The 24,829-nt window shown below is 44.4% G+C and overlaps 1 protein-coding gene across 4 annotated transcripts in view; it reads left to right on the top strand.

The window, feature by feature from the left end:
- The window catches only part of MFSD3 (major facilitator superfamily domain containing 3), a 96,110-nt gene that overhangs the window by 3,271 nt on the left and 68,010 nt on the right, over positions 1 to 24,829 (top strand). For 3 of the 4 annotated variants that reach the window (XM_030220260.1, XM_030220231.1, XM_030220250.1), the window contains exons 2-3: positions 6,135 to 6,194; positions 18,620 to 19,362. In XM_030220260.1, the coding sequence (XP_030076120.1) occupies positions 18,681 to 19,362 (682 nt within the window). In that variant the 5' untranslated portion in view covers positions 6,135 to 6,194; positions 18,620 to 18,680. The remainder of the gene's footprint in view (positions 1 to 6,134; positions 6,195 to 18,619; positions 19,363 to 24,829) is intronic. The other variant, XM_030220241.1, reaches the window with a different exon arrangement.

Here is a 24,829-nt window from a genome sequence, read left to right as displayed (position 1 = left end):
GTAGCATCTTTCAGTCTCACAATTCCCTTTTTTGTCATTTTCCTTTCACTAATATACCTGAAGAAATTTTTGTCACCCTTCCTTACCTTTCTAGCCATTTGTTCTTCCGCTTGCACTTTTGCCAGACATCTCTCTCTCTTGGCTTCCTTTAGTTTCATCCGGTATTCCTCTGCGTGTTCTTCTTCTTGAGTTTTTCTGGAATGCCAACTCTTTAGCCTTTATTTTTTCAGCCACTTGCTTGGAGAACCATATTGGTTTCCTTTTTCTCTTGCTTTTATTTACTCTCCTTACATAAAGGTTTGTGGCCCTACTTATAGTTTCTTTCAGCCTGGACCACTGCTCTTCCACTTCTTGTACATCCTCCCAGCCCATCAGCTCCTTCCTCAGGTATTTCCCCATTTTACTAAAGTCAGCACGCTTGAAATCCAGGACTTTGAGTTTTGAGTGGCCGCCCTCCACTTCAGCCATCATATCAAACCAAACCGTTTGATGGCCACTGCTGCCCAGGTGGGCACCCACTTGGACATTTGACACACTATCCCCATTTGTGAGCACCAGATCCAGCGTCGCTCCCTCCCTTGTGGGTTCCGTCACCATTTGTCTGAGCAGAGCACTTTGAAATCATCCACGATCACTCTACTTCTTTCCAATTGCGCAGACGGAACCTTCCAATCTACATCCGGCAGATTGAAATCTCCCAGCAACAGCACCTCTCTCTTCTTTCCCAACTTTTGAATATCCGCGATCAGATCTTTATCTAGTTCCTCCAATTGTGTCGGGGGTCTGTAGACAACACCCACGTGGACAGAGGTTCTATCCTCTCTTTTTAAGGTGATCCATATCGCTTCTTCTCCCAGTTCCTTGTCATTTCAGTCACTGTGATATCATTTCTCACATACAGAGCTACTCCTCCACCTTTATGACCATCTCTATCCTTCTTAAACAGATTATAGCCCGGAATGTTTGTATCCCATTCATGTGACTGCAACAACGTCTAAGTCTGCCTCCAACATCAGGGCTTGAAGGTCATGAACTTTATTGCTTAGTCTGCGAGCATTTGTAGTCATAGCTTTCCATCTACATTTCCTAGTATGTGTTTCAACTTTATAGTGATTTGGGGGTGTCTTTTTTTCTTTGGGTACCTTCATATCTTTTTGATAAGAGTGGAGAGGTACTGAAGAGCTGCAGAGTGAATGCACTTGTAATAAGAGCAGTTTGAAATGTATGCGGAAATGGATAGGGAGCCAATAAAATTAATATGAGCATAGCACACTGGCAGAATATAAGTCGTGCAGCAGAATTTTGAACAGATTGAAGGGGAGAGAGATGGCTTAGTGGGAGACCTGTGAGAAGCAGTAGTTTAAGCGACAGGTGATAAGAGTGTGGATAAGGGTTCTGGTAGTGTGCTCGGAAAGGAAAGGACACAGTTTGGTGATATAGAGAAAGAAATGACAGGTTTCCTGTTTGTTGAATATGTGCAGAGAAGGAGAGCGGAGTCGAAGATGAACCCAAGGTTATGAGCTGATGAGACAGGGAGAATGAGAGTGTTATCCACAGAGATAAGAGAATGGGGGAAGAGGAGAGTTTGGTTTAGGGTAAAAGATAAGAAGCTCAGTCTTGGTTATGTTTAGTTTCAGATGGCGGTGAGACATCCAGGCAGCAGTGTTAGACAGGCAGGCTGATACTTTGGCCTGGATTCCTGCTGAAATTTCTGGTGTGGAGAGGTAGATCTGGGAGTCAGCGTAAAGGTGAAAACCATGGGATGAGATCAGAGCTCCAAGGGAAGAAGTATAGATGGAGAAGAGAAGCGGTCCCAGGACAGATCCCTGAGATGCACCAACTGATAGTGAGATAGGAGGAGGATTCACCAGAGTATACACTAAAAGTACGATGGGAGAGATAAGAAGAAAACCAGAAAAGAGCAGAGCCCTGAAATCCATGTGAGGACAGCATATCAAGGAGTAGGCGGTGATAACAGTGTCAAAAGTAGCAGATAGGTAAAGAAGGATGAGGATAGAATAGAGACCTTTGGATCTGGCCAGAAACAGGTCATTGGAGACTTTAGCAAACCCTGTTTCAGTTGAATGTAGAGGGTGAAAGCCAGATTGAAGTGGATCAAGAACAGCTTCAGATGAAAGAAAGTCAAGACAAGGCAGTGAACAGCATGTTCAAGTATCTTTGATAGGAAAGGGAGGAGGGAGATGGGGTGATAGTTGGAAGGACAGGTAGGATCCAATGAAGGCTTTTTGAGGAGTGGTATTAATCTTGCATGTTTGAAGCCATCAGGAACAGTCATAGTGGAAAGTGAAAGATTGAGAATATGACAGATAAAAGGGATGACAGTAGGAGAGAGCGTGGTAAGTATATGGGTGGGAATAGGATCAGAGGAACAGTTTCAAGGAGAAAAGATAATAGAAATAAAACATAAACAAGAAAATAAGATGATACCTTTTTTATTGGACTAACAATACACTTTTAGATTAGGTTTTGAAGATAGCCCTTTTTCATTAGATCAGAAATAAGCAAATGTTGATAAACAGCATATGTAAGTGAAACATCAAAGCATTTCAGTGACAGTCTCACAGGGTGAGGGTGGGTTAAGTGAGAGACAGGGAGAGCTGGGTGGATGAGGGACAAAGATATACATGGTGATAAGAGGGTGACAAAGCAGTAGAATTTTATGTTTCATAATGGGCTAGAAAACCCAGATCTTTGTTAAGGGAAATGGGACTTGATATACTGCCTTTCTGAGGTTTTTTGCAACTACATTCAAAGTGGTTTACATATATTCAGGTACTTATTTTGTACCAGGGGCAATGGAGGGTTAAGTGACTTGCCCAGAGTCACAAGGAGCTGCAGTGGGAATCAAACTCACTTCCCCAGGATCAAAGTCCACTGCACTAACCACTAGGCTACTCCTCCATTGTCTGGTGGGTGTCAAAATATTTAATCATTTTGACTTCAAAGGTCTTACGTTCCTGAATTGTCTTAAAGTTTCCTTTTAGTATTCTCACCATAAAATCATTGATACAATGTTCTGGTTTTGTAAAGTGCTGCCCCACAGAGGTGACATCCTGGTTGGATTTGGCATTTTTCATATGGTGTCTATGTAAATTAAATCTCTTCTTTAGCATGTGGATTGTTTCTCCAATATAGCACCCTTTGTCACACTTTTTACATTGAATGATATATACCACATTGGAAGATGATCATGTGAAGGATTCCTTTATGATTGATACTTTTATTTATAAATTGCTTTCCCCTTGGCCCCCCCCTCCTATACCTTTCTACCTTCCCATCCTCTGTTACATGTATATTGATATTCTTTGATTTGATTATTCCTTGTACTTTGCATCTTTTATCTCTGTATCATTATAAATTAATAACATTTCAAGGAAAAAATATTTTGACTCCCACCAGACAACAAAGATCTGGTTTTTTTTAGCCCATTATAAAACATAACATTGTACTGCTTTGTCACCCTCTTATCACCATGCATATCTACCTGGCCCTCATCCAAACCTGCTCACCCTGTCTCCCACCTAATCCACCCCACCCTCATCCTGTGAGACTGTCACTGAAATGCTTTGATGTTGATAAACAGCAGTTTATATAAGTGAAACATTTGCTTATTTCTGATCTGATGGAGAAGGGCTATCTTCGAAAGCTAATCTAAAAATGTATTTAGTCCAGTAAAAACGGTATCTTATTTTCTTTTCTATGTTTTATTTTCTTTTATTTCTATTGATTACCTTTAAAAGTGGACTAACACGGCTACCACATCTCTCTACTCGAGGAGGAAAGAAAAAATCACTCTTCAGTGATTTCAGAAAAGGAGGCAGGGGTTGAAGGAATGGACTAAGGGAAGGAGAGGTGGATGTGACTTGGTTGAGAGGGGTATGGGACTTGACATACTGCCTTTCTGTTTGTTTGTTTTTTTTGCAGCTACATTCAAAGTGGTTTACATGGTATATACAGGTACTTATTTGTACCTGTGGCAATGGAGGGTTGTGACTTGCCCAGAGTCACAAGGAGCTGCAGTGGGAATCAAACCCAGTTCCCCAGGACTAAAGTCCGCTGCACTAGCCACTAGGTTACTTCTCCACTCCTGCCAACTTGGCTTGATAATGTGCTCCATCAGAGCAACACTGAGAGGAGACAAGCCTCTGTCCTGCCTCTCCAGTACCAGATTTTAGACAGGGCTGACATTAAGGTAGTGCAAAAGGACAACTGGCTTGGGCCCTCATACTGCAAGAGTTCCCAAGACTGTCTCAGGCTGATTGAGATACAATTTCTTGGTGGGCTTTGGGGCCCTCCTAAATTTCTCTCCAGGACCCTAGCATGCTTGTTACTAACACTGGTTTTAATGGACCTTTTGAAGGTGTAGAATGGGGAGAGTTGATGGCGACCTCCTTTTTTTGGATGGGGAAGTTGGATGATCTTAGTGGGGGCGAAAGTGTCATTTGCTTAGATCAACCTTTAGGTGCAATGAGAGTGCTGTTGGGTCCACTTTCAACTCCCCCCACTTGACTTTGAACTGTTGTAAGAAAAAACTGAATGCAGGCATTATTGGCTCATTGCTTAACTTTAAATTGCTTTGAGAGGGAAAGCACTGCAGCTTCTTGGGGTGAAGGGTCCTATTTTCAACTAGGTCTTAATGACCTAAATTGTAAGGGGGAAAAACTTGGCTGCTTAGATTAGAGCATTCAGTTGGCCTTAGGCATTTAACTTGGTACTTTTTGAAAATTGCAGAGAGCTGAATACCTAGTTTTAAGCATGTCAAAAAAATGGAATGAGGGAACTAAGGTGCCTAGTGCTGTTTTGCACTGATAGGTGTGTAAATGTACATGTGAATTTTCAGGTCAAAATGTAGTTCTTAAATTCAACTGAGGCACCTAGATCAGGAGTTGTCCTTGAAAATCTGTCTCCACAGTTATGGGTCTGGTGTAATAAGGTGTAGTATCCTTTAGTGCACTGATGCAGTAAAGGTTTTAGCATGACAAAAATCCCCCAGGGTTTGCACTAAAGAATAGCTTTGTTGACATGGAAATTGGTGCAAATCCTGTTAATTGGGAATTGTTCCTGATGTGTAAAACCAAAAAAAGTTCTGAATTTTGGCCTGCCTGGTTTTGTACTTTCCCTTTAGCACAGAATCTTCCTACCTGGAAGGAGCAGGGTCATTGGAGGTGAAGTGCAGCACTTCACCTCGGAGAACTCATGGGTCTAATAGCCACCCCTGCCCTATCTGATTCAGGGCAACCAGAGGCATACCCTTAAGCTCAGAATCTCTGTACTGCCGGACCAATAATACCTGGTCTGGGGAGGCATCCAGTGGTGTCCTTTCACTGCCTCCATGTTCTATAATGGCAGTGCCTAATCCTCTAATAGTGTATTAGACAAACTCCTACGAGCCAGTCTGCTGCATCAGGCAATGCTTTCCAAAAAGAGTTTGACAGTCGAAATACAATCCCAAAAAGTCCACCAGTAAACAAAATACAATTTATATAAGAACTGGGAAACCGGTCTCATCATAAATATAATTAAAACAGTGGGTATATAAGTTGATGAAAGAGAAGCCCTCAGAGTAGCAACTCACCCATGCAGTGATCCAAATGATACAAATCGCTAAAGAGGGTGGATACGTTTTTCATTCATTTGGCTCTCTTAGCACCATGTGACAAAACGTGTGTGTGTTCATATAATAATGATGCCCTTCAGAGGCTTGCACTCCAACAGCCACTGTATTAGGCTACCTGTTCACTATTTCACTTCAAACAATATATAACACTGTATCATATAAATCACAATATTCACATATACTGCCTAAGAGGTCCTCTCAATAACCTTGAAATATAAGAACTCAAAAGTGTATTTATTTTATTTATTGGGATGTATTAATCACCTATATAAAGAGATTCACCCAAGTTGCACTTATCTTACTGCCAAGGTAGACTTCAGTTCCCTGCAGCGTTTGTGGCCAGCGTCTAGTAGTAAAAGCTATGAACTGCTCCCCTGTATGCCTGATGCCGTGGGTTTCATCTGCAACCTCTTAGGGACTTGGGTGAGACTGCTGCATCCAGCTGACTTAAAGCTGTAATGATATCAGACTTATTCTTATTTTTTTTTATTTTCAGCACTTGATACACAGCAAGTGATCCCTCAGGAGACTATGCAGTTTACAATTTCTGTTACAGGTACTTTGCACTGTCCCTAATTGGCTGACAATCTACTACTAAACACTGTAAAACCGGACCCCTATACTACTAGACTCTTATAAAGCTCCAAACAGGAAATGGCATAAACAAAGATGGCATCAATATTAAACGTAACTTTTATGTGATAGAGAATAGATGACAACATAGATGCCAAAGTGCAATGAATGAAAGAAAAGAAGCTAATCTAACTGTAAGAATACTAATAAAAGTATTTGAAACATGAAAAATAAAGAATCAGTTAAACCAGCTTATCTGAATGAGAAATACATAACAAATACTTAAAAATGTAAAAACCTTTTCAAAATGGCCTGTACAGCATAATGTTCTCAGAAAATTTTTAAAATATATTTTGTATGTATTTCTCATATGCTGTATCTTCGCAAATATAACCCGTGAGTTATACAAGTTGTTTTACTTTCTGTGACTAAGTGCAGTGTAACCAAGGGTGCGGGTTATATACGTCATTACATTTAAAGGTCATGGCGGAAGAGGCATTCTTTATATAGAAAAAAACCACAACTTCTGAAATGATTACAAGAAGCATTTACTAAAGTCCCCATAGGTACTTTTGGTAATATACCTTATAAGGAGGCATTGAACAGATCTAAAACAGATTTCCAAATGGTCAGCATAAAACAGTTCTTATCAAGATAGAATTTTATGGCATCAGTACTTCATAGTGTTGCCAACGTTATCTTGTTCATCGCTAGAAGAAAAACCTTCAATGTCTGTATCATCATCAGTGGTGGTGTTGAAATGTTCTGTAGCGAATGCCTCTGCTTCGTCCTCATTAAATTCTTGTTCTTCCTTGTCAGTAAAATCATACAAAATCTGTTCTCCAAGTAAACCTCAACCACATACGCCCACACCCCTGCGCATGCTCATGTCAACCCAATGTACTGAGTGTGTGCGGGGGAATAAGGGGTGCAGGCTATGTAAAACATTTTTTACTTGGTTCCTTGTTTTCCATGGATTATACATGGGTGCGGGTTATACACATGAAAATACGGTATGTATTTCTTTTCACGCTATTTTTCATGTATTTCCTTTGGGTCTTTTCATTCAGATAAATTGGTTTAATCTAGTGGTTCCCAACTCTGATCCTGGAGGCACCCCACACAGTCAGGTTTTCAGGATCCCCACAATGAATATTCATGAGAATCCTGAAAACCTGACTGGCTGGGGTGCTTTCAGGACATAAGAACATAAAAGTAGTCATACTGAGTCAGACCAATTGTCCATCTAGCCCAGTATCCTGTTTTCACCAGTGGCCAAGCCAGATCACAAGTACCTGTCAGAAATCCAAATCTTGGCAACATTCCATGCTACAAATCCCAGGGCAAGCAGTTGCTTCCCCATGTCTGTCTCAATTGCAGACTATGGACCTTTCCTCCAGGAACTAGTCCAAACCTTTTTTAAACCCAGATACGCTAACCACTGTTACCACATTCTCCGGCAAAGAGTTCCAGAGCTTAACTATTTGTTGAGTGAAAAAAAATATTTCCCCCTATTTGTTTTAAAAGTATTTCCATATAATTTCCTTGAGTGTCCCCTAGTCTTTGTACTTTTGGAACAAGTAAAAAAAATGATTTACTTCTATTTGTTCTACACCACTCAGGATTCTGTAGACCTCAATCATATCTCCCCTCATCTGTCTCTTTTCCAAGCGGAAGAGCCCTAACCTCTTTAGCTTTTCCTCATACGAGAGGGGTTCCATCCCCTTTATCATCTTGGTTGCGCTTCTTTGAACCTTTTCTAATTCCGCTTTATCTTTTTTGAGATAAGGCGACCAGAACTGAACGCAATACTCAAGGTGCGGTTGCACCATGGAGCGATACAGAGGCATTATAGTATTTTTAGTCTTATTCACCATCCCTTTCTTAATGATTCCTAGCATCCTGTTTGCTTTTTTGGTCGCCGCCACACACTGAGCAGAAGATTTCAGCGTATTATCTATAACGACACATAGATCTTTTTCTTGAGAGCTGACCCCCAAGGTGGACCCTAGCATCAGGTAACTATGATTTGGATTATTCTTTCCAACATGCATCACCTTGCATTTGTCCACATTAAGTTTCATCTGCCATTTGGATGCCCAGTCTTCCAGTTTTCTAAGGTCTTCCTGCAATATTTCACAATTTGCACGTGTTTTAACAACCTTGAATAGTTTTGTTTCATCTGCAAATTTAATCACCTCACTCGTTCTGATTTCTTATTGAATTCTTTGACTGGGTGACTGGAGAATTGAATCAAGGACGTGCTATGGACGTAATCTACTTAGATTTCAGCAAAGCTTTTGACACAGTTCCCCACAGGAGGCTCTTGAATAAACTGGACAGGCTGAAGATAGGACCTGAAGTGGTTAACTGGATTAGGAACTGGTTGACGCACAGAAACCAGAGGGTGGTGGTAAATGGAATTCACTCGGAGGAGGGGAAGGTGAGTAGTGGAATGCCTCAGGGATTGGTGCTGGGGCCAATTCTGTTCAATATATTTGTGAGTGACATTGCCGAAGGGTTAGAAGGTAAAGTTTGCCTTTTTGCGGACGATACTAAGATTTGCAACAGAGTGGACACCAGGGAGGGAGTGGAAAACATGAAAAAGGATCTGTGGAAGCTAGAAGAATGGTCAAAGGTTTGGCAATTAAAATTCAATGCGAAGAAATGCAAAGTGATGCACTTAGGGAATAGAAATCCACGGGAGTCATACGTATTAGGCGGGGAGAGTCTGATAGGTACGGACGGGAAGAGGGATCTTGGGGTGATAGTATCTGAGGATCTGAAGGCGACGAAACAGTGTTACAAGGCGGTGGCTGTAGCAAGAAGGTTGCTAGGCTGTATAGAGAGAGGTGTGACCAGCAGAAGAAAATAGGTTTTAATGCCCCTGTATAAGTCGTTGGTGAGGCCCCACCTGGAGTATTGTGTTCAGTTTTGGAGGCCGTACCTTGCTAAGGATGTAAAAAGAATTGAAGCGGTGCAAAGAAAAGCTACAAGAATGGTATGGGATTTGCGTTGCAAGACATATGAGGAGAGACTTGCTGACCTGAACATGTATACCCTGGAGGAAAGGAAAAACGGGTGATATGATACAGACGTTCAAATATTTGAACGGTATTAATCCGCAAACGAACCTTCTCCATAGATGGGAAGGCGGTAGTACTAGAGGACATGATATGAGATTGAAGGGGGGCAGACTCAAGAAAAATGTCAGGAAGTATTTTTTCACGGAGAGAGTGGTAGATACTTGGAATGCCCTCCCGCGGGAGGTGGTGGAGATGAAAACGGTAGCAGAATTCAAGCATGCATGGGATAAACATAAAGGAATCCTGTTCAGAAGGAATGGATCCTCAGAAGCTTAGCTGAGATTGGGAGGCGGGGCTGGTGTTTCGGAGGCGGGGCTAGTGCTGGGCAAGACTTCTATGGTCTGTGCCCTGAAAATGGCAGATACAAATCAAGGTAAGGTATACACAAGAAGTAGCATATATGAGTTATCTTGTTGGGCAGACTGGCTGGACCTTGCAGGTCTTTTTTCTGCCGTCATCTACTATGTTATTTATAAATATGTTAAATAGCACTGGTCCCAGTACTGATCCCTGCAGCACCCCACTGTTCACCCTCCTCCATTGAGAAAAATGGCCATTTAACCCTACCCTTTGTTTTCTGTCCAATAACCAATTCGTAATCCATACCAGAACTTATCCTATGACTCTTTAATTTTCTCAAGTCTCTCATGAGGAACTTTATCAAAAGCTTTCTGAAAATCTAGATACACTTCATCAACTGGCTCACCATTATCCACATGTTTATTCACACCTTCGAAGAAATGAAGCAAATTGTTAAGTCAAGACTTCCCTTGGTTGAACCCATGCTGACTCTGTCCCATTAAACCATGTTTGTATATTGCCTGAAGTCCACTGCACCCCCTAAAACTGCTCCAGGGACTGTATACTGCTGCGATGGACCTCAGTATGACATTTGAGGCTGGCATAGAGGCTGTCAAAACAAGTTTTTAAAGTTGTTTTTTTGAGGGTGGGAGGGGGTTAGTGACCACTGGGGGGGAGTCAGGGGAGGTGATCCCCAATTCCCTCGGGTGGTCATCTGGTCAGTTCGGCACTTTTTTGGGACAGGGACCTGAAAAAAAAAGGGACCAAATAAAGTGGACCAAATTCTTGCCAAGGCCGCCCTTCTTTTTTCCATTATCGGCCAAGGGCGCCCGTCTCTTAAGCACACCCCGGCACGCCCCTGTCCCGCCTTCGCTACCCTTCCAACACGCCCCCTTGAAGTTTGGCCGGCTCCGCGACAGAAAGCAGTTGAAGCCAGCCAAAATCGGCTTTCGATTATACCGATTTGGCCGACTTCAGGAGATCGCTGGCCATCTCCTGATTTGTGTCGGAAGATGGCCGGCGATCTCTTTCGAAAATGAGCTGGTTAGTGTCCTAACCTTAGCTAATCCTTTTAGCTTCTTTTTAACTATTTTCCTCATTTTGTTATATTCACCCTTTTACAAATTAAATGCAGCTACAGTAGATTTCTTTTGCGGGTTCATCCCAGATAGTAACTCAAACTTCATAATGTTATGATTACTGTTTCCCAGGGGATCCAACACCACCTCTCGCACTGTGCTCTACACGCCACCTAGGACCAGATCCAAAATGGCTCCCCCTCTTGTCAGTTCCTGGACCAGCTGCTCCAAGAAGCAGTTGTTTTACATCTAGAAATTTTATCCCCCTGAACTCTCTGATGTAACATGTATCCAATCAATGTTGGGGTAATTGAAATCATCCATTATTATAGTGTTGCCTAGTTTGCCAGCTTTCCTAATCTCTGTAAACATTTTTTCATCTGTCTGTTCGTTCTGTCTCTGCGGACGGTAGTACAGGCCTACAAGAATACTCCTTCCCTTCACACATGGAATTTCTATCCATAATGATTCCATGCTGCTATCTGTTTCACGTGGAATGTTTATTTTATTAGACTCAATTCCCTCTTTAACATATAGGGCAACCCCCCTCCAATTTGATCCTCTCTATCATTGCAATACAATTTGTACCCTGTTAACACAGTGTCCCATTGATTGTTCTCTTTCCATCAAGTCTCTGAGATACCTATTATATCTACCTCATCATTTAGTGCTATATAAACCATCTTATTATTTAGTCTTCTAGCATTTGTATACAGGCATTTCAGATTGTGTTTTTCCTTGGATCTACAAGCTGTTTAGAAGTTAAAAGAGCTAATGTACATCCTTTATCCTGCTCTCTCATTAAGCACACCTAGCTTTCAGTATTGTTGAAACCTCTCTACTGGGATTCCCTAAATGTCCTATTTCAATGGTATCCTAAACTAGGTCCTGCTGTGCCTTCTAGAGGCTATCTGTTAATGTTGTAGTCTGTGGCTGAAAATTGAAGCTAACTCAGTAATCAGATTGCTTTTAGTATCCTTTGCAAATGAGGAAAGGTTGAAGCGTCTAGGGCTCTTCAGCTTGGAGAAAAGACAGCTGGGAGATATGATAGAGGTCTATAAAATAATAAGTGGAGTGGAATGTGCAGATGTGAATTGTTTGTTTGCTCTTTCCAAAGATACTAGGACTAGGGGGCATGTGATGAAGCTGCGAAGTAAATTTAATACAAATCGGAGAAAATGTTTCTTCACTCAATGTGTAATTAAACTCTGGAATTCGTTGCCAGAGAATGTTATAAAGGCGGTTAGCTTAGTGGGGTTTAAAAAGGGTCTGGATGGCTTCCTAAAGGAAAAGTCCATAGACCATTATTAAATTGACTTGGAAAATCCACTGCTTATTTCTTGGGTAAGTAGTATAAAATGTATTGTACTTTTTGGGGATCTTGCCAGGTATTTGTGACCTGGATTGGCCACTGTTTGAAACAGGATGCTGGGCTTGATGGACCTTTGATCTGTCCCAGTGTGGCAATACTTATGTACTTATGTTCTACTTCCTCACACCTTAACACCTAATTCAGGTCAGTAGCAGTGCTACCTCTCCAGCAGCCAAAGAACAGAAAATAATCTGTCTTTTAGAACAAAAATTGAGCCTTGCTACTATCCTTTTTAATGTTCTTTGGCTGTTAAGTTTCTACATCTAGAGAAAGTTTCAGTTTAAAACTATGGGAAAAGGGTTGTACACTATCAGCCTTATTTTCGAAAGAGAAAGACGCCCATATTTCGACCCAAATCGCGAGATGGGTGCCTTTCTCCCATGGGCGCCCAAATCGGTATAATCGAAAGCCGATTTTGGGCGTCTTGAACTGCAATCTGTCGCAGAAACGGGCAAAGTTGATGGGGGCGTGTCAGAGGCGTGGTGAAGGCGGGACTGGGGCGTGTTTATTAGTCGAGGAGAGATGGGCGCCTTCGGCCGATAATCGAAAAAAGAAAGGCGTTTTTAGCGCAATTTTGGGTCATTTTTTGGACCCTTTTTTTTTTTCACGAAGAAGTCCCAAAAAAGTGCCCTAAATGACCACATGACCATCGGAGGGAATTGGGGATAATCACCCCTGACTCCCCCAGTGGTCACTAACCCCCTCCCACCATAAAAAAACAAACTTTAAGAACTTTTTTTTCCAGCCTGTATGCCAGCCTCAAATGCCAAACCCAGCTCCATCACAGCAGTATGCAGGTCCCTGGAGCAGTTGTTAGTGGGTGCAGTGGACTTCAGCCAGGTGGACCCAGGCCCACCCCCTCCCTATCTGTTATACTTGAGGTGGTAAATGGGAGCCCTCCAAACCGCCCCCAAAACCCACTGTACCCACATGTAGGTGCCCCCCTTCAGCCATAAGGGCTATGGTAATGGTGTAGAGTTGTGGGCAGTGGATTTTGGGGGGGATTTGAGGGGTTCAGCACCATTCCAGCCCGACTGTTCCAACTTGTTCCAGTCCATCCGTTCCTGCATGACCCAGCTTGTGCCAGTTCGTCTGTTCCAGCGTGTTCCAATCCATCCATCTCAGCGTATCCTGTTGTTCTGTCGTCTTCTGGTCCAGCTCGTCACAGTCCATCTGTTCCTGCCTGCCCCGGCTTGCTCCAGCCTGTCCGTCTGCTCATCCTGACACAGTCCATCTGTTCCGGCTTGTTCCAGCTTGTTCCTGTCCACCTATCCCAGCTTGTTCCTGACCGCTGTTCCAGCTGCTACCTGCCTACCTGTTAACACATAGAGTAACCTGCCTGCCTGCTTGCGAGCCTCTCAGCCATTGACTTACCTACCTGCCTGCTAGCTTGTCAGCCATTGACTTACCTACTCGCCAGTCCAAAACCCAGCTTTCCAGCTCTATCTATCTGCTTAACACCTCAGTCACCACATAGTCACCTGTTAACTGCTTAACACCTCAGTCACTACATAGTCACCTGTTACACCTCAGCCACTACTTATGGCCCCTGTCCACGTTCTCTTCCTCGCCCTGTCTCTTCCTAATCTTCTTTCCCCCCCACTCCCACTGTCTTCCACTAGAACTCGCTGCCCTCCCGCCCTGCCCGCCACGGCAATACCCTGTTCACCCTCATCCCCCACCACCTCACCATCCCTCTTGTCCCCCTCCTCCTTCCTAGCTCTTAACCTTCAACACTTCCTTCCTGCCATTAACCCATCCCCATTCCTCCTAAGTTCACCCCGTCTTCGTCGCCTTCGCCGCCCGACCTCCCCCACCCTCCTCCGCATTCTCTTGCTCCTCCTCCTGCTATCCGCGGGAGACATTAACCCTAATCCAGGTCCCCCTCACCTGTCCCCGTCCTATCCATGCGAATGATTCCGGGATGTCTCCAATCTTGTCTCTATTCCCCCCCTCCCCCCCTCTTCCCTCCCCTTCTCATGCGCCTTGTGGAATGCCCACTCAGTCTGCAACAAACTGCCCTTCACCCACGATCTCTTCATCTCTCGCTCCCTTCAACTGCTCGCCCTAACCGAAACCTGGATCTCCCCGGAAGACTCGGCCTCAGTCGCAGCCCTCTGCCATGGAGGTTATCTCTTCTCCCACACTCCCCGCCCAGTTGGCTGCGGTGGAGGCGTTGGGCTACTACTCTCGCCCTCCTGTAGTTTCCAACCCCTCCCCCTACCGCAGTCTCACTGCTTCTCATCCTTTGAAGCCCACTCCATCCGGCTATTCTACCCGCTGCCACTCAGAGTCGCAGTCATCTACCGCCCCCCTGATAAATCCTTCTCTTCCTTCCTAACCGACTTTGATGCTTGGCTTTCCGTCTTTCTTGAACCCTCATCTCCGTCCCTCATTCTCGGAGACTTTAACATACACGCTGATGACCCATCCGACCCTAACGCTTCTAAGTTCCTCACCCTAACATCCTCCTTCAACCTCCAGCTGTGCTCCACCACCCCTACTCACTGTGACGGCCATTGTCTTGACCTCGTCCTCTCCTCCTCCGGCTCACCCTCCAATTTCCACGCTTCTGCTCTACCTCTCTCCGATCATCACCTGATCACATTTACACTTCTTCACCCCCCCGCCCCCGCCCCGTACAACTTTAACCACCACCTCCAGGAATCTCCAGGCTATTGACCCCCCCACTTTATCCTCTAGTATCTCTAATCTTCTCCCCTCCATCACGTCCTCCGAGACTGTAGACAAAGCGATCTCCGCTTACAACGCCGCTCTCTCCTCTGCTTTGGACACCCTCGCCCCATCCACCTCCCGTCCCACAAAGCGTACTAATCCCCAGCCTTGGCTGACCCCTTGCATCTGTTACCTTCGCTCCTGCACCCGATCCACTGAACGCCTCTGGAGGAAATCTCTTACCCATTCAGACTTCCTTCACTACAAATTCATGCTATCCTCTTTCCATTCCTCCCTATTCCTTGCAAAACAGGACTATTACACCCAATTGACCAATTCTCTCAGCTCCAACCCTCCTCGTCTCTTCACCACCCTTAACTCCCTCCTCAAAGTGCCCCCCGCTCCCACTCCCCCTTCACTCTCTCCTCAATCACTGGCTGACTACTTCCGCGACAAGGTGCAAAAGATCAACCTTGAGTTCACTACCAAGCCACCACCTCCTCTTCAGCCTGTAGCCCCATCCAGCAACCAACCAACCATGGCCTCTTTCTCCTCCTTTCCTGAGATCACCGAGGATGAAACGTCTCGCCTTCTTTCCTCCTCGAAATGCACCACCTGTTCCTCCGATCCCATCCCCACCAACCTACTTAACACCATCTACCATACTGTCACTCCCTCCATCTGTCGCATCCTTAACCTTTCTCTCTCCACTGCAACTGTCCCTGACACCTTCAAGCACGCCGTAGTCACACCTCTCCTAAAAAAACCATCACTTGACCCTACCTGCCCCTCCAACTACCGCCCCATCTCTCTCCTACCCTTCCTCTCCAAAATACTTGAGCGCGCCGTTCACAGTCGCTGCCTTGATTTTCTCTCCTCTCATGCCATCCTCGATCCACTTCAATCCGGTTTTCGCCCTCTTCACTCAACAGAAACAGCACTCTCTAAAGTCTGCAACGACCTGCTCCTCGCCAAATCCAGAGGCCACTATTCCATCCTCATCCTCGATCTATCCGCTGCGTTTGACACTGTCAATCATGATTTACTTCTTGCCACACTGTCCTCTTTTGGGTTCCAAGGCTCTGTCCTCTCCTGGTTCTCCTCTTATCTCTCCCACTGCACTTTCAGGGTACACTCTCATGGATCTTCCTCCACTCCCATCCCACTATGTCTTGGAGTTCCCCAGGGATCTGTCCTTGGACCCCTTCTCTTCTCAATCTACACCTCTTCCCTAGGCTCACTGATCTCATCTCATGGTTTTCAGTATCATCTTTATGCTGATGACACCCAGCTATATCTCTCCACACCAGACATCACCGCCGAGACCCAGGCCAAGGTATCGGCCTGCTTATCTGACATTGCTACCTGGATGTCCAACCGCCACCTGAAGCTGAACATGTCCAAAACCGAGCTCCTCGTATTTTCACCTAAACCCACTTCTCCTCTTCCTCCACTCTCTATCTCTGTTGATAACACCCTCATCCTCCCTGTCCCATCTGCCCGCAACCTCGGAGTCATCTTCGACTCCTCCCTCTCCTTCTCTGCGCATATCCAACAGACTGCCAAGACCTGTCGCTTCTTCCTCTTCAACATCAGCAAAATTCGCCCTTTCCTCTCTGAGCACACCACACAAACTCTCGTCCACGCTCTCATTACCTCTCGCCTTGACTACTGCAACTTACTCCTCACTGGCCTCCCACTTAGCCATCTATCCCCCCTTCAATCCGTTCAGAACGCTGCCGCACGTCTTATATTCCGCCAGAGCCGATATACTCATATCACCCCTCTCCTCAAGTCACTTCACTGGCTTCCGATCAGATACCGCATACAATTCAAGCTTCTACTCCTTACCTACAAATGCACCCGGTCTGCGGCTCCTCACTACCTCTCTACCCTCATCTCCCCCTATGTTCCCGCCCGTAACCTCCGCTCACAGGACAAATCCCTCCTTTCAGTACCCTTCTCCACCACTGCCAACTCCAGGCTCCGCTCATTCTGCCTTGCTTCACCCTATGCCTGGAACAATCTTCCTCAACCTCTACGCCAAGCCCCCTCCCTACCCATCTTCAAATCCCTGCTTAAAACTCACCTCTTCAATGCTGCCTTCGGCACCTAACCTTTCGAGAAATATAGTATGCTTTATCAGATTGACTCTACACTTGTCTTTTAGATTGTACACTTGTCTCTAGATTGTACACCTGTCTTTTAGATTGTAAGCTCCTTGAGCAGGGACTGTCCTTCCATGTTAAATTGTACAGTGCTGCGTAACCCTAGTAGCGCTTTAGAAATGTTTAGTAGTAGTAGTAGTAGCTATAGACTTGGGAGGTATTTAATTTTTTTTTTTTTTACTTGTTACAAGTGAGCCCTAGGGTGCCCGGTTGGTGTCCTGGCATGTGAGGGGGACCAGTGCACTACAAATCCTGGCCCCTCCCACGACCTAATGCCTTGGATTTGTTCGTTTTTTGAGCTGGGCGCCTTCGGTTTCCATTATCGCTGGAAAACGAAACCGCCCAGCTCAAATCCGCACAAATCTGATGCATTTGCCAGGCACAAACCGTATTATTGAAAAAAAGATGGACGCCCATTTTTTTCGAAAATACGGTCTGTCCCGCCCCTTCACGTACCCGTTCTCGGACATAGACGCCCATGGAGATGGGCGTTCGCGTTCGATTATGCCCCTCCACGGAAGCTAGTTAGTAGTGCTTGCTTCTCTCTTTTTCCCTAAGACTGAACTAGGCCCTGCTGTGCCTGCTAGCTGTTACTGCTGTGGTACGAAGCTCAAGTTTTAAAAACTAAGGAAAAAGAGTATGGAGACTAGTTAATAAAGTTTGCTTTTTTTTTTATTCTGCCTATTAATAACCTACAGTTTCTCCTTTAGATGCCCTCCCCTTTTCTGGTTTAAATCTTGTATTTAAATTTATCTCCGTCGCAGCAGCTGCGCAGTGTCAGTGAAAGCGGTGCCCGACGTCTCTAGCCTTCCCTTTGCTCGTTTGTTCCCTCTCAGTGTCCCGCCCTCGCAAGGAAATGATGTCAGAAGAAGGCGGGAGGTAAATATAAATACAAGATTTAAATCCCCCAGGGCGGTGCGGGTACCGGCGGAGGAAACTGAGGGCTGGGCTGCTGTCGGGGTCCAGGAGCTGAGGTAAGCGGCGGCGGTAAGCATGGCGCGGCGGCACCCTCCAGAGGTCGGCGCCCTCCTGCCATGCTTACCTCGCTTACCGGGTTGGGCCGGCCCTGGGAGGCAGCCAGCCATAGGCCTGAAATTTACCCATATCCTTGTAATAGTTACATCGTAAAGAGCTGGGAAATTCATGAATTTATAGCAATTCCTCTTCCTTTCTGGAGTTCTCCTCTTGTTTACATTTCTCCTGTATGTGTTTTCCATATATTCTTTGCTTTCTGTATGTTTTTGCTTTTTTTTTCGTTATCCTCTTTAAAAATGCACATGCTGCTTTTAAAGGGTGATGCCTCTTAAAGAGCCACAACCTATATATTATCTTTACATGGCACCTTAGCCCTTCTAGCCAGTACACCACTGCTTTCAAAATGCTAGCACTGGAAACACTTTCAAAACACATAGGAGGCTATTTCATTAGACACTAGATCAAAATAACATCAGTTTTGAAATGTTATTTGGGAGGGATAGGGGTGGGAGGGAGCTGCAGGTTCTCATTGGGATGGATCTGTCACCATAGCATGGTTGTCTAGTCCTCTGAGAGCAATCACACCTTGCAAAGACACCAGTTTTTTCCAGGACTTTCAGGACTATTAGAGCTCTCTCTGGGCTTGAAGATGATTGAATACTCATTTCCAACCTTTTGCTCTTCGTAATTGAAGTTTCATGTTATGGGTCATTGAATTTTTCTTCTAATTTTTCTGTATTGTTGATTTTCAGTGCCAGAGGTTAAGCTTTCAGTGGTTCTTCCTGGACCCAGTGTTGTGGGTGGCACAGTGAAATGATGAAGTACACGCTGCTTGGTGTCCTGTACTTTGTGCAGGGGATGCCTTATGGCTTGCAGTCCAGTTTGTTACCTATATATCTACGTGGTGTGGGACTCTCCTTTACACACATCAGTCTGACCAAAGTCCTCTATTTCCCCTGGATCCTGAAGGTCCTTTGGGCCCCTTTTGTGGATCAGTGTTGGACTAAGAAAACCTGGCTTCTGTTAAGTTTGTGTGGTCTAGCAGTTACCTGCTTGGTATGTTCACTTCTGTCGCCAGAACTGGATCTCTTTCTGCTGGCTGTCATACTGCTCCTGATGAACTTCTTTGCATCTGTCCAGGATGTTGCTGTGGATGGTCTGGCAGTGAAAATCCTAAACAGGAAGGAGCTGGGATTTGGGAACACCATCCAGGTGGTTGGATACAAGTTGGGCTCGGTCCTTGCAGGTGGTGGATTCCTTACAGTGATGCATATGTTAGGATGGAACATCCTCTTCCTGCTGTTGGCTTCTGTGTACTTCATAGCCATCCTGTACACTTGGATGTCACCTGAGTTTGTTGTGATCCCCAAGAACCCTACTCTCATGAAACTGAGAGCTAAGAGTAAAGCCCTGAATGCTTCTGAAATACCGAAGGAGCTGCTCCGTGTGCCAGGAACACTCTGGACCCTTGGTTTTGTCTTAATCTATAAGCTGGGTGAGTATTCCCCCTCTAGGCTGGTAGAAGTGAAAGCTTTATTTGGTAGCAGTGTAAAACTTGGTAACCTACATATGATCATACATTTCCCTCAAATCTCTCATGAATATTCATTGTTATCAAAAAATGGGCTCTTTAAATACTTCTAAATCAACAATTTTAATAACTATAAATTCTAATAACATGTTGATTATATCAATGATACTACTTTTAATATTGCTCTCAAAATACTATAAAAACAAATTGTTCTTTCTAAAATGTGTATAATTAGTGCTCAGTGCATCCTCATCATTCCAATCCTGGAACGCGATGGTAAATAGATGAAAATAGTTGCACCAACAGCTACAGCTGCTATATATTATTAGATGGAATAAAGTGAAAAATCACTGATCTTAAAGAATGGTGATTAATTCAATTGATGTATATGCTGTATATGCTGTATGTGCTGACTCAATACTTGTTCCAGGGTCTCCGCATGGGCTGGCTCCTATCCTAAAAATACTTCAAAAAATTTAAATAATAAATTTGGCTTTCAGGCTCCCCCCAAAAATATAAAAAACAATCCTCCTTATGAACTGTATATCCTTTGTTCCACTGAGATCCAGCGCATTCCCCAGAAAGAAATACCCTTTCCAACACATGCAGAGAATCTTCTTATAAAATAATCCAAACACTGTCTTGCGCTACTCAACTTGCTTCTCAATCCATTACTGCATCACTGACTCTCTCGGTCTGTTCATTGGCCATATATCACAAAGTGCTTCATCAGGAGACCAAACTATGAAAAGCACGATAGTATTAGTTCACTAGAAACTGCATTATCTACAATATAAACATCCACTTACAAAAAGATACCGACTGCTATGTTCGGACGAGACTCCAAGCTTTTCGGATCATGGTGCCTTCTCACAAAAGACACCTAGACATGCGCAATGTGCTTAAACCACTCTGCTGTAAAGAATGTCCTTAAACTACATGAACAGCTCTCATTGGTTAGCCCTAGGTGACAACACTCCAGGCAACCTATTTGTTGAGGCCATTAGGTATTACTGTATTCCGTGAGAATATAAAGTTTTTGCTCTTTAAAAAATAACTTTTTCCACCAACCCATTAGTTTCAGGGTGATATGGTGTGGTACGTACAGATTTCACTCCACAGTGTGCCCACAGATTTTGGATCAGCTCAGACATAAACTGTATCCCTTGGTCTGAGAGTATTTCTCATGGATATCCTACCCGGGAAAATATTTCTAGCAGGGCAGTATCCTACCCGGGAAAATATTTCTAGCAGGGCAGTGGCAATTTTCTCTGATTCTATGTAGGATAAGGCTACCGTTTCAGGATATCTGGTAGCAAAGTCCACCACATACCTTTTCCCAGTCTAGCTAGGGACAGCTAGAGGCTGCACTATATCCATAACTATTCTCTCAAAGGGCTTACTGATAATGGGTAAAGGTTTCAGGGGAGCTTGGGAGTGGTCTTGGGTCTTAGCACTCTTTGGCACACATCACAGGTTTGACAATAGTCAGCTACGACTTGAGATACTCTCGGCTAATAGAAGTTCTGGATCAATCTGGTGTGTGTGCGTGTCACCCCCTGATGTCCTGCTAGTGGAATGCCGTGTGCAATCTGTAAAAGGGCTGGAGTAGGGGAGGAGGTGGAGACTGAGCCTTGCATGGGGCTTTGGAGAGACCTGTGGACCCTGTAAGTGTCCTGGGGGGGGGGGGGGGGGGGGGGGGGGATTGTTGAAAGGAGTAGCAATTTAATCAGAATGGGGAAAGAGTGAAGGATTTGCTGTAGGCTGAGGAAAAGAATGTCAGAAAATGCAATAACTTTACAGACCTGGTGGGGGCACTGCTTGAATGAGCAGCAGGACAGCAGTGGGAGAGAGCTAGAGAATTCATCTGCTTGAGCATATGTGTGTGTTTGTGTCTCTCTGTTGGGGGCAGTAAATAGAGCTTCACTTTGAAATTCTGGGCTGGAATGGAGAAGTTCACTGGTACAAATATACCTGTGCACATATAAGTTAAGGGAAGTTTTTTGAACACTGTCCTAATACTGCCTCCATTTCAGAAGCACCAAAGAAAGACTGCTAAATATTTTGCTGCTTCCATTTGTGAAACTTTTTTTCATATGTAAAACTTTGTAAACTTATACCTCAGATAACTGCCCGTAAACTTTACTCTTTCAGACCTAGTCCAGCCTTGGCATCCCTGGTTTACACTGTTTTTGTTTTTATTTTTTAATGATTTTGCTCACACCTTTTTCAGTAGTAGCTCAAGGTAAGTTACGTTTAGGTACACTGGGTATTTCTCTGTCCCTGGAGAGCTCACAATCAATTTTTTGTACCTGAGGCAATGGAGGGTTAAGTGACTTGCCCAAGATCACAAGCATCAGTGGGATTTGAAACAGCCACCTCTGGATGTCAAGACTGGTGCTTTAACCACTAGGCGACTCATCCACTGTAGGCAATAGAAAGTGAAAATGACTTGCTCAGTTTCCCAGGTTCTCGTCCAACTGCTGCTGAACTTCCAAGTTACTTAGTGCCAGGAGGGAAATATTTTTGCTAGTCCTGTTTTGAATATACATCCCAGTTCACTGTACTATTTGTAGTCCTTGATACTACTAACTTAAATCAGCTCTTTTAGATCCCATACTTTACCAGGACTGGCCCAGAATTTCCCTCCTGGGACTGGGTAACTTGGTAACGCTCTAGCTGTAACCATTAAGCCTCTCCATTCGAAGCATATGCTTGCTTAATCCCCATGCTCACTCACAAAATATTAGTGCTGCTATTTCCACAACTAGACTGCATTTTCACCTGCTACTTCCGGAGAGGTGAAATGTGGCGGTGGTGTTGAAAATAGAAGCAAATCTAGGGGAGGGTCTGTGGTAAGGGGCCTACAAATATATGTTTGCCTAGGACCTAATATAATGATAATTTGTACCCCCCCTTCCATGTGTGGCAAGGTTAACAAAGCTATCCCCAAGTCAAGCACTCCTCCTAGCACCCTTAGTGACTGGCTCTAACTGAGGCTATAAATGTTGAAAACTTAGCCAGCTCCCTTTAAGCCATGCCAGCTTTCTTTGAGCCAGTGGCCTTGTCCCCAGGTTCCTCCATTGCAGCTGTGTCAAGTCAAGGACAGAATGATCCTCTCCTTCAAGTCTATCCTGCCCTGGTGGTACAATTTTTCATATTGATGCTAGTTTGAAGAATGGTGGTGGCAGGGCAGGAGCAAGTGAGGTTGGCTTCTGTCCTGCACTAGCCCTCAGGGAGCTTAAGATAAGGTCAGCTTGGAGCTATTCGATCCAGTCTCTGTGCTGAATGCTTCAGAAGTATAGCCCAGGCTGTTCTGCTGTATCTTGACTGTTGTAATTCTTTATATGGGGGACTTGCCGTGAAGCTATTGCGGAGACTGCAGCTTCTTCAAAATACAGCTGCTAGATTGATTTTAGGTTAATAAAGTTGAGAGAATATCTTCTCTTTTTTTAAAAAATTACATTGGCTTCTGGTTTCCTTACACATAAAGTTTAAAATAGCCTGTATGGTTTTTAATGGGACAGAATTCAGTTTGTCTAAGTATTTGATTTTATTGTTTACTACAGGAAGGGCTTTTCAATCTGCTCATTTAAATACTTTAGTGTTTCTAAATCCCCGAGGTGCTAAGCTTAAGAGCTATTTGAGCAACTCTGTTCAATATTTAGTAGTAAAATTTTGGAATGGTATTCCTCACCAGATTAGATCCATTTTATCTTACTTTTTATTTAGAAAACAGTTGAAGGCTTTTCTATTTTCAGATATAGATTCAGTTCAATTTTTAGATTATATTACTTTTAAGGGTCCTGTTCTGTAATTCCATCTGATTGAGATGATTCTTTCCTTGTAATCCGCAATGAATCCTTTGGAGATGTTGCAGAATATAAATTACAAATGGAATGGGGGGAGGGGAAAGGATCCAGGAAAAGTGGATAAGGGGTTGGGGCTAGGGAAAGGAGGTGGGCTTAATGGAACCAGCCATGTTCCTAACAACTACTGCTTCAGGAGAGTGCCAGTGGGGAGGTGTCTGACATAGGAACTGGTGCGAAGAACAGATCACATTAAAATCTATAAAAATATTTATTCACCACAACATTCAGTTAAAACCTAATAGCCCAGCACCACCATGTTTTAAGTAAGGGCTGCTTTAAAGGCGTAAAAAGACTGTTATGTTTAATCTCTTTTATTCATTTTTTACATTTATATCATAACATAAATGTTAGAAATTGTAATGAGAAGGATCAACTTAGGCTGACAGACAGCCCGGATGGTATAGAACTACCCTACCCACAAGGCCTTAGGAGAAAAGGGAAGGACAGTCTACTTAAAACCCAGACATGGAGTTTACCTAGGAGAAGGGAGGGAAGGGTTTGGGTGGGGAAGAAGAAATATCTGAGAATGGCCAGTAGAGGGAGTGACTTCATTTCCATGGGTACAGAATCAGTATAGGATTCCACCCACCTGGGGGTAGGGGGAGGATAAGGGTAACCCAGCTGTGAGGAATGAGGAATTTAGGGAGCAGGGTGGAGAGGGAGCTGATTGGATGGAAGTCCTAGAAGAAGGGCTTGGTAACCCAGGGGACGAGGAGGTGGAGAGAGACCACATCTGGTCTCATCAAACCTTCGTGGTCGTGGTTGCAGATCCCTGAACGGGAGTAGAGGAAAGCTGAACCTTCTGCATTTCCTTTGCTGATATTCTCCTCGGGAATGAAAGGCAAGCAGGACCTCCTCTCTCTACAAACGAGAGCTGACCCATTCCGGGCGTCCCCATTTGTTGTGAGCCAGCCGCCCCAGTACTGCTTCCAGGTCGCGGAGGAGCTGTCATTGAGGGAGGGCTCAAAGACACTCCCTCTACGCTGTGGTCCACATCAAAAGACGTGGAACCCATCGAGGCAAGCGTCTGCTCTCCCAGCGTTTTCAGCCCGAAATTCTCCATTGTTGTTTGGTGCGAAGGGGGGACCCCAGCCGGACTCGAGGAGGTAAGTGTCTTAGCTGTCCCCATTCTTTTCCCCACCCTCAGACAGGAAAAACTGTTAGCGACAGACTCCTCCGGATGAAAATTCAAGAGCCTCTAAATGCACTGGTACAAAAGTCCAGCGAGCAGCTGATACCTTTGTTGAATAGTCTTGGAAACATAAGACTCGCTGATTTTGGTATTGTAAATGATTTCCCTCTTGCAGAGCCTGCAGGATCTTCATTTTATGGGCATAGTTAAGCACTTTAAAGATGATTACTCTGGGGCGATCGCCTCCTGCTGCACGCTGGCCCAGCCGATGCGCCCTTTCCACCCTGAAGTCTCCTGCCATTTCTTGTAGTGCTGCTGCTTCCGGGAGCTAGGTTGTATAATTTTCTCCTTGAAGTATTTCGCAAGGTCGTTGACCCCTGGTGTATCTTTGCTGTTGTTTCCATGGCTTGTTCCACTGCCGCTCTCA

This window comes from Microcaecilia unicolor, chromosome 1, assembly GCF_901765095.1.
Source record: "Microcaecilia unicolor chromosome 1, aMicUni1.1, whole genome shotgun sequence".
NCBI classification, from domain to species: domain Eukaryota; kingdom Metazoa; phylum Chordata; class Amphibia; order Gymnophiona; family Siphonopidae; genus Microcaecilia; species Microcaecilia unicolor.
Note: the sequence above shows the minus strand (reverse complement) of the source record. Positions and strands in the feature narration are given on the sequence as shown.